At 48.4% G+C, this 13,893-nt stretch overlaps 1 protein-coding gene and 1 non-coding gene across 2 annotated transcripts in view; both read left to right on the top strand.

Annotated features, from left to right (window-relative positions):
- The window catches only part of FBN3 (fibrillin 3), a 112,424-nt gene that overhangs the window by 34,043 nt on the left and 64,488 nt on the right, over nucleotides 1–13,893 (top strand). Inside the window, exon 6 of the mRNA XM_063358159.1 lies at nucleotides 12,361–12,558. Within this exon, the coding sequence (XP_063214229.1) occupies nucleotides 12,361–12,558 (198 nt within the window). The remainder of the gene's footprint in view (nucleotides 1–12,360; nucleotides 12,559–13,893) is intronic.
- On the top strand, nucleotides 4,606–4,678 carry TRNAF-GAA (transfer RNA phenylalanine (anticodon GAA)). The gene has a single exon. It is a non-coding gene; the product is annotated as a tRNA-Phe (tRNA).

The following is a 13,893-nucleotide window of genomic DNA, read 5'->3' as shown; positions in this document are numbered from 1 at the left end:
AGTAGAAATTTTGTTCTGGGAATAAATGTCAGGTTGGCAAAAATACCTCCTCCACACACAACCTCTGGCTGTGCCTGAGTTCCATGCACGTTGTGAAACTGAGCCCCAATCCAGCCACTCTCCCAAAAGCGGAGCAACACACAGCAGCAATCCCAGAGAAACGGAGAGATCCCAGAAACCTTGACCGGGATGTGGCTCCTGAGACCGAACTGAAATTTCCTTTGCCAGGGCCTCCACACGCATCTGCTGAGATGCAAGGCATTTCCCATGTGTCATGGATTCTTATTAATTTCTTGGAATTCAGTTCTCTGGGGTAGGAAAAAGACAAGTGGCCTACCAGTATCTTAAGGGGGCCTACAAGAAAGCTGGGGAGGGATGTTTTAGGAAGTGGGGTAATGGTAGGACTAGAGGGAATGGATTAAAACTGGAGATGGGATGATTCAGACTGGACGTTAGGGAGAAGTTCTTCACCATGAGGGTGATGAGACACTGGCACAGGTTGCCCAGAGAGGTGGTGGAAGCCCCATCCCTGGAAGTTTTTAAGGCCAGGCTGGACGGGGCTCTGAGCAACCTGGTCTAGTGGGAGGTGTCCCTGCCCATGGCAGGGCGGTTGGAACTAGATAATCTTTAAGGTCCCTTCCAACCCTAACAACTCTATGATTCTAAGGGAGAGCCCTGGCTCTGGTGGCTGCTTTCTGCCGTGCCCACTCAAAGCCGTCTGGGTGGTGTGAGCAGAGTGTGCAGCTGAGACATGAGTTTGCCCGGCTCTTGGCAAGCTGTTCTCCCTATCAATTCCAGATTAAGCTTGAAATTCAACCAAAAATCTTATGGAGCAATGCTACTGGCAGTGGTTAAGATTATTTTTTTTTCCCTGCCAGATGAGCTTTTTAATAAAAGGCTGTGTTTACAAAGAGATTTCTCATCCTCGTTAGAAACCAGGCCTTCCGCTGACTTCTCCTAGCGCTCTGCTAGTCCAGCTGTTAAGACATAAAGCAGAACTCGTAGCTGAGGTATGTGATGGAGCTCCTTCTCCTCAGCCTGCCTCCAAAGGTGAGGCATAAGCTCCTATTTCTCTACATTGTGGTAGAGAAAGCATTTTGATAATGCCTTCCAGTCCCTGAAGGGGGCCTACAAGAAAGCTGGGGAGGGACTGTTTGCAAGGGCATGGAGCCATGGGACGAGGGGCAATGGTTTAAACTAGAGCAGGGCAGGGTTAGATCAGCCATGAGGAAGAAGTTCTTTACACGGAGGGTGGTGAGACACTGGCCCAGGTTGCCCAGAGAGGGGGTGGAGGCCCCATCCCTGGAGACATTCAAGGCCAGGCTGGATGAGGCTCTGAGCGACCTGATCTAGTTCAGGCTGTCCCTGCTCGCTGCAGGGGGTTGAACCTTTAGAGGTCCCTTCCAACCCGACACATTGTATGATTCTGTAATCAATTGTAGTCCAAAGAGCTCCGACATCTACTGCTATAACTTGCCCGCATTTATGCAGAAAGGTCTGGCAGAAACTTCACCATGAGTGGAGTTCAACTCTGTACTCAATTGTAGGTTGCCATTTTTCTCCTGCAGACAGGTTTACTTGATAATATAATTATAGTTCCGTGAAACCACATTTCCCTCTGATCTCCGCGGAAAGCCAGTCGTAGTCTGCTGGGAGCACTGGTGGGATGTAGACGCATCCTGCACGTATAATTTTCCTGCGTGCCCATGGGCTTTATGGTACGAGCGTTAATGAGACAATCACACACTACTTTCCCCCCTACCAGAGGGTGGGCAGCACTCCCAAAGCACAGCTACTTAAGACCGTTGTTTTCTGCTTGGTGTTCAGCATGTGGCTCAGAGGCCAGTTCACTGCGCACAATGGGAACCAGCCCCTGGAATCAGAATTAATTTCCTCCGGAGACCCTTCACAGAAACAGCATTCCCAAGGTTTATCTTTAAATCTGACAGGAATGTTTTGACTGGAATTTTCCAAAACTGCTTAGCCTGGGTAGAAACCTGTTTCAGCCTGAATAGGTAAAATTCGGCAGAGGTACAGGTAATAGCAAAGAGGGTCTTTGCAAAGAGATGGAGGAGTCAACCTTGTCCGAAGGCAAGCCATTTGCACGTCCACGGAGAAACACAGGAGCATTTGAGTCAGCTGTAGCTGAGTGAGCCAAGGAGGCTCGACCAGCATGGGTTGGGACCTTCTCGTCTCTGCAGTGGGCACCTGTCTCTGCATAGTGTGCCCTGGGCTGGGCAGGAAGGTGACTGTCTTATGTTCTGACCCTTCATCGCTCTTGGATGCAGTGACACATGGCTTTCCTTCTCCCTGTGGGGAGGGGCGTCCATGAGCAAGAGTATCCTGATGTTGTTGAACCTGCTGATCCTTGTGGAAGAAAAGTGGCCTGAAGATAAATGCTTGGTTTCACTTTTCACTCCAATCTGGAGATTCCCTCTGCCGGCTGACTGGGAGGAGTGTGATGGGACTTCACATCAGAGTCGCAGGCTCAGTGGAGCACGTTTGGAGGTAGACGCATGAATGTCTGCAGTTCAGGTGCACTGATTTCAGCCCAAGGCTGTGCACCAACCTCTGTTCTCTGCAAGCCCGTGAAGATGGAGGAGGAGGAGCACAGACTGGCAGGAGAGCCATTGCTTGGTCCACGTCTACTCAAGGCCCTTGGGCAGTTCTGTGAATGGGCACCCAGCTCATGGTGGCCCAGGAGCTCCAGGCCAGTCCAGCCAAACAGGGTCCACATACCCCATTTGGGGCAGGGACCTGGAACGCTTCCCATTGAATGCAAAGACAAAGCCTGCTGGAGTGTACTGGGATAAGAAGATGCTATGGAGAGTGCAATGTTTCCACTTCCGTTAATTCAGTCTGAGAAGAATCTCGTAACATGCTATTTGTGTCTGCTTGGTCACTGCTGGGACTTCTTCCTTCTATTTCAAGATACTTTAGCTGTTGATACGCCTCTTCCAAAGACCACCTTGCCCTCCCTAGCACAAGCCATGCACTCCCTTGCCACCTTTGAGACGCAGCAAGATGAAGATGACTGCAGCTCATCCATAGCAACATTAATACAATCTAGCAAAAGCCGTAAAACCAACCACAGTGTTTGGAAGTCCTTGCTCAATAGTGTCCTTGCCATCACCTCCTCCAAACTCATTGTCCCCAGAGGAAAGTAGGCAAAGTCCACAAACCCTCTGCCCTGAAATGCTTCCCACCTGGCAAACACAAATTTCTCCTTCCCTTGCTCAGCCCTATCAGGAGCACACAATCGGGTGTCCAGGAGGAACCCCCCCAAATCCAGTCACAGCTCAGCCCAGCCCAGCCACCATCTCCACGTTCTCTTTCCTCCGATATCCAGGAGCCTGCCCACAGCCATGATATCTTCCAAAGGAGTCTGAGAGGTTCAAGGCTTCCACCTGGGGCAAGAGTGTGTGTTTGGAAGAGTCCGGAGCTATCAAAGCCCCATGCCACCTCCAGCACCTCCACTCTTGCGCCTCCATCTCTGCGCTGGCTGACCAGGCAGCGATTCAACAGCCCATGGCATTCTGACCCTGTGGTCTCCTCCAGACGGAGGACACAGTGTGGCAGCGCCAGGCTCCTGCTCCAACCCTCCCAGACGTTTCTACAACTGCTGGAACTACTGGCCCCACATTGCCGTGTGTGTGCTTTGTGCTTCAGATGCTGCTGGAGTGGAGAGCCCTTGGAGGAGGATTGTGCATGGAGCTCTATCTCAGGTTTCATCGGGCTAAGACTTTGACAGGAAACTGTAAAAATAGGACAGGAAAACTTAAAAAAGTTCTCCCTTTACTATTTCCTTTGAATATGTTTTTTCAGCACTTGGAATGTCTGGCCTTATAAACTGCCCCAGCCAGCTTTTTCTTTTCTGCAAAAGTCCAAACAGTTAAACATCAGGAATGCGGCTGTGTTTGTATGAGGTAAGGAAATGACTAGGTAGAGAAAGTATTCCATGAGAAAGGAGCCCTTTACGGAGACCCTCACGCTGTTCTCCCCGCGTCCACCATCCCCCCCCTCGCCAAAGCTGTCACGTACTGACACAGCCCGAGAGGCTTAGCAGAAATTTAGAGGTGCATTGTCTGCAGGGACCTCCGATCGATGCTGTAAAATCTCTGCATTCGCGTTCAGTGCAACAGAAATAATCGCAGGATTTTTGGTTGGCTCCTTTCAGGTTTGTTGTTTGGCTGGTGGCTTTTGGGTGTTGCCCCCCTTCGCCTCATGCACTTTCCCATACGTTCATGGTCTTGCTATGAGTAAGGCATGAATCACAGAATGATAGAATGGTTTAGGTTGGAAGGGATCTTTAATGGCTATCCAGTCCAACCCTCCTGCAACCAGCAGGGACATCTTCAGCCCAGGTTGCTCCAAGCCCCGCCCAAGCTGGCCTTGAACCCCTCCAGGGATGGGGCAGCCACAGCTGCTCTGGGCAACCTGGGCCAGGGGCTCACCATCCTCATTGTAAAAAGTTTCTTCCTTATATCTAGTGGATTTATAGTTGCTTTATCTCTAACTGCTCCATTGAGCATTTAATTTGTGAGTTATCAGCTCTCCCGGCAGGTCCCCGAAGGCATGGCCAGCCCTCTGGTGACAGGGCATACAGCCGAAATAGCTCAGTTGGGAGAGCGTTAGACTGAAGATCTAAAGGTCCCTGGTTCAATCCCGGGTTTCGGCAGCAGTTACTTTTGTGGGTGTCAGGAGGATGGGGCCAGATGCTTTTCAGTGGTGCCCAGGGACACGACAAGGGGTAACGGGCACAAACTGGAACAGAGGAAGTTCCATCTGAACATAAAAGAAAAAATTCTTTGCTGTGAGGGTGGCAGAGCCCTGGCACAGGCTGCCCAGAGAGGTGGCGGGGTTTCCGTCTCTGGAGACATTCCAACCCCGCCTGGATGCGTTCTTGTGACCCTGCTGTGGCCAGGGGTTGGAGGAGATGATTTCCAGAGGTCCGTTCCGATTCTTTGATTCTCCATGGGCTTTCTAGGGAACACCCCCATCACAGGCAGCCAGAGTTCATAGAATCATGGAATGGTTTGGGTTGGAAGGGACCCTAAAGATCATCCAGTTCCAACGTCCTACCCTGGGCAGGGACACCTCCCACCAGCCCAGGTTGCTCCAAGCCCCGGCCAACCTGGCCTTGAACCCCTCCAGGGATGGGCAGCCACAGCTTCTCTGGGCAACCTGGGCCAGGGGCTCACCACCCTCACAGCCAAGAATTTCTTCCCAAGATCTCATCTCAATCTCCCCTCTTTTAGTTTGAAGCCATTACCCCTTGCCCTGTCATTACATGCCCTTGTAAAAAGTCCCTCTCCAGCTTTCTTGTAGGCCCCCTTCAGATACGAGAATACATACAGAATTCTAGAATGGTTCGGGTTGGAAGGGACCTTAAAGATCATCCAGTTCCACCCCCCTGCCCTGGGCAGGGACACCTCCCACCAGCCCAGGTTGTGTGGGAATCTTTTTGGGTGGAAGTTTGAGAGGGATCTACCAGCTCGGTGCCTTGCCTTGGTTGCGCGGGCTCCCGCTCGCTCCCAGGGCTGACTGTTTGTCTTGCTCCAAAAACCCAGAAAGAATTGCAAGGTTGTGCTCCCGTGGCCTGGGGGACCAAGCCTCCCGCTGATGGAAATCACGCATTGAAAAGAGAAAAAATAGATATTTGGCTTGATAGCTGTTCTCCTTGCTCCCCGGTACTCGCTTGCTGGAGCTTTTAGAAAGCAGCGTGGAAGGCCGCCAGCGCCTGGGGCATGTGTTGCAGTGACCTCACCCCAGCGAGGTCTGCGGCTCCCCGGGGATTACTTACAAGCAACGTTTGTCCTTACTGTTTTAAGAAAAAGCCTTCAGCGAAAGCGTTGTTTATTATGAGAAGGAATTTGATTTTTAGCAAAGAAAAAAAAAATCTCATCTTCCTCCCTGCTCTATTTATTTATTTGGTGAAGAAGGAATTCACCCAGCCCCACGGCCTGGCTCACGAGGGGATTCCAGCCAAACGGTGCCGGAGAAAGGACAGGCTGGAAGCGCAGAGGAGAAGCTCTTCGGTCCCTTCGCCTTCCTTTTAGCCTGGACTCTGCAGATCTGCTGACACGTCGGGCATATTCCTGTTTCTAGGCTTTATTTTTAAGGAAAGTAGTGCAATTGTTTCTCCTTCTGCGTCTTTACCCAGGGATCTGAATTCCCCTTGCAAACTTTTACCCAGGGATCTGAATTCCCCTTGCAAACTCATTTTTAATGACTCATAAACTCATAAAATTAATTTACTCGGTGACACCCTGCTGGCGTAGATGGATGTTACAGAAGGGGGGGAAGCTATCTTTTTGCTTGTGAAAATTTTCAAGCAAAATGCTTCTTTTCAAAAGTTCCTTGTCAAAAACTACCCATTTTCCCAAAGGGATAGTGAGAATCAGTTGAAAGGGAGTAAAATGTTAATTTTAAACGCCTTTTTCTTTTTTTTTTTTTTTTTTTTTTCACAAAAGCCAAGCAATGATTTAAATTGGATGTGAAATAAAGTTGTAAATATTTCAGGTTCAGATACTCTTTCAATTCAGGTGTTGCAAAACATTTGAAAAATGCTCATGTTTATGGAAATATTCAGTTTGAGATCTCCTTCAAAGAAATCAGACTGAGTTGCTGAAATTAACATTTCCCTGCAAAATAATGGCACCGAGTTATGCTTTATATCCCAGGGAAACATTCCCTACAAAAGATTCTATTGTTTTCATTTAGCACTGGGGAAAGGGAGCAATAGAGAAGGTGCCTTCCAACTGTTGTACATAAATGTTTGATAGCCTCAGAGTGGGAATTTTAAATAGTCTGAAACTGATTATTCTTTTTTAATGAGTCCAAGCTGCATTTCTGGCATAAATTATAGCCATGATTGGCAAAGAGTAGCGCGTTGGTCTTTATTACCTCTTGTAGGAGGAGAGACAGTTTGAAACTGGAAGAGGGGAGATTGAGATGAGATCTTGGGAAGAAATTGTTTGCTGTGAGGGGGGTGAGCCCCTGGCCCAGGTTGCCCAGAGAAGCTGTGGCTGCCCCATCCCTGGAGGGGTTCAAGGCCAGGTTAGACGGGGCTTGGAGCAACCTGGGCTGGTGGGAGGTGTCCCTGCCCAGGGCAGGGGGTGGCACTGGGTGGCCTTTAAGGTCCCTTCCCACCCAAACCAGTCTGTGATTCTATGAGACAGGTCCTGGCAAGGTGAACTTGGGTTAAGTAGGGTAGGCAAAGCCAGGGCAGCGTCCCTGGTCAGCACAGCACCCTGAGTGCTGGAAACGGGGAAACAACGAGGTTTCCTGCGTTGGCTCGGCTGAACCAGCAGTATTGGAACCCACTTTCTGCACTGAAATGTCCCACCCCTTCCAGCAGGACTCCATGCAGCACATGGGTGAAGGCAGATGTCCACAGCAACCGTGAACCTCTCCTCCGCTTACATCCTAGACACGCTAATTAGGAAAGTTAAAAATGTCTACAGGGATATTTTCAGGAAGCCGTTTGCAAGCGGAATAGCATGGCTCAGTGTAAGAGCATGTGTAATGGCAGAGATCCCACCCATTAACTCCCCAAGGGTCTGCGGCTTGGAATTGTCAGGAATGACCATTCATTAGCTATAGGGGTTCCTGGCGATCTCCATGACAACCAGCCAAACATGGAAACTGGGAATGAGGTCTATTCCTGTTACGCTTCCTCTTCTGAGCACATCTGGGGCCTGTGTTGGCTTCAGGATGGGGTTGATAAGACTCAGTGTAGCCCCAACCTGACTCCGCAGCATCTGCAAAAATCCCTGGTCTGGGCTAGGTGGTGCTTCAAAGCCATTCGTGGGGGGAGGCGAGGGTTTGGAAAACAAAGAGCGTAGCAAGGAGTCGGATTTCTTGTGGTTAATGCAAACATGTTGACGCCTCAACTCCGATTCCTCGGTGCTTTTTGCAATTTGAGCGCTCTCACTCTTTGCTGGCCGCTCAAGACGAGGAGGCACGAATAGTAACCTGACTCGGCGGCGATAAGAAATCTACAGACTGAACGCGCTGAGCACAGTCTGCTTGGAAGTTAATAGGGCAAGAAAGAAAAACGCGATCGGTGCGCGGATGAGGCTGTTGATAGATGCTGGGAGAGAAGCCGATGTATGCCCTATGGCGTGTATTTGCTGTTTGCAAAGCTGTGATTGGGAAAGTTAAGCCAGGCTGTGAGCTGACATGTTGTTTTTTGCAGCTACAAGTGATAGGTAAAGGCCCAGATACGCGTGGCCCTGCTGCATTCAAAGTCTCAAAGATTCTGACCGATTCTCAAAATAAGGCCAGATCCAGGATCTCTTGGATCCAGGATCTCCAGGAGCTCTTAATGAGAACTTTACCTGCAGATGGAAAGGTGGAACTCATCCGTGGCCTCCCACTGGCCACGGTTATTGTAAGGCCGGGTGAGCCTGAAAGAGGGAACGGGAAGAAATCCCCGCTTCCAGCGAGGAAACCGCCCTGTCTCTGTTATTCTGAGAAACGTACCGGCAAAGACCAGACTTCTGACGGACAACTGCCCGCGACAGGGTTCCTGGAAGACGGGATCCCATACATAGAGTGCAAAAGGGCTTTAGACATCTCCTAACCATGCATATTTCCTTAATAAAATTTGATTGGTGCCTCATTAAAAATTTAATAATTTGACCATTAAAATTAGCAACAGATGGGAGCTGGTGTGCAGCCAGGCTTTCTGCACTCCAGACTGCAGTTTCCTTGGCTTCATTCCCTCCGAAGAAGTAATCTACATATGAAAATCTATTTTTGTCAGTTATTTGTTTAAAAGGGGGTGTTCTCCTTACAATCGCGCTTTCATTATCGATCTCAAGGAATTCTCGCCGCAGCGTATTCAGTTTTCCCCCGCAGGATAATGCAGGAGGTGCAAGTTTACCCCTTTCCTCTCTGTACAGTGCTGCTATGCCTCGATTTTGGGTTATACATTTCTGTGATCTGACTTTCTTCGTTGATCAGAGCCCTTTGTAGGTGCAACCACAACGGCATCGGACACGCGTTCATCTCCACGCTCCTTTCAACTAGGAAAGGGGAAAGCAAGCCCTCTTTATTAGGTGTTTCTGCATTGTCCTAGGGTTAACAAAGCTTCGGAATAGCTCATAAAATGTCGGATGTTTCAGCGTAAGCCCATAGGCGCTGCCATGTTCAAACAGAGCTGCACCCACCCGACCACAGGTACCTAACGCAGGCTCCAGCCGCAATGATGCTGCTGAACCAAAACCAACTCTTAAATTTAACTGCCCGGGTGGCTTACAAAGTGGTACGAAGGCGGATTGAGGGCCACTGCCTGAGGTGAATTTGTGCCTCAAAGCTCTGGCAGCGTCCATAAGGTAATGTCTGGGGAAGAGCATAGGAACAGGGCAATCCTACATGAGCCTCCTCTGTAAGACACTCCTGGTCTCCAGGCGCCTGTAGCTCACGAGCTTTGACGATTCACAACGTCCTCCATTAGAAGAACTCCCCTTAACTTATACGTTGCCTGAAGAACCACGTTCCTCAATTTATCTTGAGCCAGCAGCACTTCCTATCTGCCTGTGACACCTCCTGGTTCCACAGGCCTATTCCTCCCCCAACCCCTCATGACCCTGCTATTAGGTCTTCCTCCAGGTGTTTCTTTTTCAGCCTGAGGACTGCTAACGAGCGAGCGCAGCTCTTCCTCCTACATAAGCCCTTCCTCAGCTTTGCTTACTCCTTCTGCCCTTTCCTGATCCTCTCCCAGTGCTGCTGCTGCTTGCTGGGCTGGGGCTGGGGTTGCAAGCAGCCCTCAGGATGGAAGCCAACTATGAGTTTAGTGCTGATGTTCTCTCTTTTGCTCTTTATTCCTCTCTGAACGCTTTGGTACAGTCTGTTAGCCTTTTTTTTTGGTCTTTACAGAGTTGATCTCTCCATTGAAATAGGGTCACAAAGCAATTTATTTCATAGTTCCCTGGGTATGATCATTGAGAGGATTTAAATGTTCGTTGGTGTGGTTATAAAAAGTTCTCCTTGGTCTTTTTCTCAAGGTCGAAAATTTGAGCGAGAGCCTCTCAGCTTTACAAAAAAAAGACAACGTGTGAGAAAACAACTCAAATTTTGTTTCTTTTCTAGGAATAAACTAGAACTAACTAAAGCATTAAACTTGGTATAGCAGGAGACATTAATGAGGACCATGTGCTTTGGTATCTTCTTAAAATTTGGGTCAAAAAAACCTGGAAGATGATTATTTGGTAACTCACTATTGCAAACATAGTACATATTTCTGTTCTGATTTCCAAAAAAAAGGTGTTTTTATGAGATCATCTCACTTTTATACGATGTAACTTCAAAATCATTGCCCTTTTTTCCCCCTCAAATCCCTCCTGCTGTTTACCTCTCAGTGACATCCACAGACCAAACTTCTTTTGACACTTTTATCAGCATTAATTTTTAAGTATGCCTCTGCTTCCCAACTGCTCAAGAAATACAAATCAGAGGGAGCACTAAGCTGGAAAGAAGCAATTATTGTGCTAATTGATTCTTTCCCAGAGACAGAGGGGGATTTCTTGTGTGGTTTCCGCGTAGCTTATGCTTGCCCTGGTGCCGGGTGGGACAATTATAACACAGGTGAACCTCACACGGCTTTTACGGGGTGCAAGCAACAGCGGCGAGGAAGGCACATCAACACAGCGATTGTCAGTCTAAAGCCTGCCCTGATTGCCAGCCTTTCCAGATGAACTTTTACAGCCCAATAAAGGCACTCTGTCGTGGTTTCACGCAAACGGAGCTTCTGCCAACGGGGCTGTCGTGCAAACATAGCCTATGGGAGAAAGCTTTCTGTCTCAAACCGTCTGTTCAGTGGTTTTCCTTGCTTTTTATTCTTTGCACATGGGTGTCAGGATTTTAAATAGAAGGGAGCTGATTGCAAGGATCCTGTGTGGAAAGACTTATATCTGAGAACGCGCAGGCCAAGAAACGGAGCTTTGCTTTGTGGAGTGCCTACGTTATACTGAGGCATTTCTGGAAACAGAACTAATAGTAGATGTGGATGCCAGCGCTGCTCGTGATTTAGGTCTAACCATTTTTCACGCGAGTTTTTTGTTGCTTCGCATGTCAAATCCAAAGGTTTCACTGCAAAGACAGCTGTGGGCTAATCCGGGTACTGATGCAGGGATTTGGGTTCACAGTCAATTACTAATTACTGGGCACTCCAACATCAAAATTCCCTAAGCAACTTTGCAAATCTCAGCCAGACTATCTGAAATAACGGCTATTCGACCAGCTTCCTCAGACAGTTAATGTGGAATTTTCTGGTCTGACAATAACATGGTTAAAGGTCCTTTTTTCCAGCCACAGATCAAACACTTGCATGCAATCATCTATTCCCAGTAGAAGGAAAAAAACCCTCTTGTTTAAGAATTTTGTTTCCTGATGAATGCCTGCTGTGCTAATATCCCTAATCGAGGGTCACAAGAGCCCAGACAGTGGCAAACCCACATTCCTTTTAGTGCAAACAAGCCCTTCAAAATCTTTTTGGTTTTAAAGGATAGGAGGATCCTTGTTGGGAATGAGAAACAGGCTGGTTGTTTCTGCAGCGTCTGGGTTTTAAAGATCCAGTTAAAATTGTCAGGGGACCTTTAGGAGTTAAACCGAAGAAATTAATCACAATGACATGTATTAGTGCAGGAGGTTGCCTTCACAGAGACTGTCAGGGAGCGTAGAAATCCCTTTGTGGGATTTACAGTAGACATCACGGGGAAAGGTTTGGAAATTCTCTCCCAGAACGTTTTGTGGGTGAGATCTAGGACCCTTCCTCTGCGAGCCAAGTAGAAGTCATCCGGCAGGAAGATATCTCCATCATCCACCGTGTTTATGTTCCATGGGTTGTCAGACCCTAAGGCTGTCCATGAGATTCTTTTACCACGTCATCTCCATATGCGTCTTTGCCCCTAACTAAAATGAGGTTTGATTGCTTTGCCCACCCCAGCAGTTCCACAGAACAGGTGAACTTGCGGCCCTGAAATTGCCTCTTTGCCTGGTGTTTCATGTTTTGAGTTCATTCTGGGGCCAGTACTTAACGGGACTGACTCAAGGCATAGAATAACTATAGTTCCTGGGATGAGCCCGAGGGAGACCAGGAAGAGCTGGCTTGGAGAACCTCTAGGTGATCACATGGAGCATACAGCAGAAAGAAGGTTACTGTGTCCAGCACTGGTCTCCAGCTTGGACTTAGATTTTTGTTCTTTTCATGATTGCAAGTTTTTTTTCCAGAACTTATTGACTTTGCACTTGAACGACTGTGCTGGTAGGAGGAGGAATAGACACTGTGTGTTAGACAGAAAATCTTGTGTTTGTGTCTTGATCCGACCTGTGGGTGTTTTTGTTCCCTTTCAGACTATCGTACTGGTCCCTGCTTCAGCCAAGTAAATAACCAGATGTGCCAGGGCCAACTCAGCGGGATCGTCTGCACCAAGACCATGTGTTGTGCCACCATTGGACGGGCCTGGGGTCACCCATGTGAGATGTGCCCTGCCCAACCTCACCCCTGCCGCCGAGGTTTCATTCCCAACATTCGTACTGGAGCCTGCCAAGGTAAATCTCATGAAAAGGAGGTTCCCTTATCCATCTTCATGTGCACTGAAAGGGCAAGTGACGAATGCCTGTCAGGAGCCCCAATACAGAGAACAGTTCGCTGTGTAAACTTTGCTAAATCCATCATTGTGTGTCCCAGTGCATCACCATGGACCTTGAGTCTCTCATGGGCTCACCTAAGATCATCTTAGCTCACTTACTTAAACATTCTGTCTACGCTGTGGCAATCCTCCATCCCACAAGATGTAGTGGATCAGGCTGGTGTTTCTCCAGGTTTAAAACCAAATTGCAGCATTCCATACGCCCTCACTCTGTGGTGCTGCTGTCATTGTTGGAGCTTCTGTCCCAGCACTGGAGCATGATCAGCACTTGTATCGGGTGACTAGTGCTCTGTAAATTGTATTATTGGTTCAGAACAGAAGCCATAACTCCTTTGAGGTCGCACAAGCAATTAAAATGTACATAAGTCACATGCTTAGATGTTGCATTCAATGTCTAGGACACCCAGACAAAACCAGCAGAATTGTCCATGGAGTTCCCATCAGCAGATCCTGTTGGCAGCCTTTCTGGAGCTGCTGTTGCTTCTCCCCACTGACGGGTTGCAGGGCTCTCCATGTAGAGTTGCATGAATTCCTTTCTGCATCTGCAACTAATTTCAGCCTTCACCTGCCATGATCAAAGGCCAGAATTACAGTCCAAGTCCCACATTGGCCAGTGTCTGTAGGATAAAATTGGGAAGGCTGAAGAGGAGAACTCTCTTGCTGTCTAATGTAATCTCCGTTTTATGGTCCCAATCTCTTCAGGAGAGCTTGGCCTATTGAATAGATTTGTCACTCATTGTTACTGCGAGCAGAACAGGAATATAAATAATGTCAGCACACCAATGTGCTGGTTCTAGCAGCAAGTACTGAGGCCTTCCTGAGGTGCTTTGGAAAGCAGGGTGTCCCCTCACAGATGAGGAGACCATGGCTGCAGGATGAGCCTTCCTGGGACGGGGCTGAAGAACAAAACCTTACAGTCCGTGGGTTCCCCTCTCTGCCCTGCAGCAAATGTTGCTCTCTGACGGCTGCAGGAGAACATCCCACCAAACCAATTCTCGTCCTCAACTCAACTACCAACCTGGAATGAACCATGATGGGGTAGACACATTGGTGTTTGCTTTGGAAAACATTACTGTATTTTTGTCTCCCTCTTGCTTGTGTGGATAAGGCAGCAATACCTTTCTGTCCATTTTCTGTCCTTCACCATATCTCTAATGTAATTGTACGGGTAATTGCATTATCAAATGTAAATTCACCTACTTGGAGGAAAGCTGCTTCTTTCTCATAGCACTCC

This window comes from Chroicocephalus ridibundus, chromosome 22 (assembly GCF_963924245.1).
Source record: "Chroicocephalus ridibundus chromosome 22, bChrRid1.1, whole genome shotgun sequence".
In the NCBI taxonomy this organism is placed as follows: domain Eukaryota; kingdom Metazoa; phylum Chordata; class Aves; order Charadriiformes; family Laridae; genus Chroicocephalus; species Chroicocephalus ridibundus.
The sequence above is the reverse complement of the archived record's forward strand: the minus strand, read 5'-3'. Positions and strand labels throughout refer to the sequence as shown.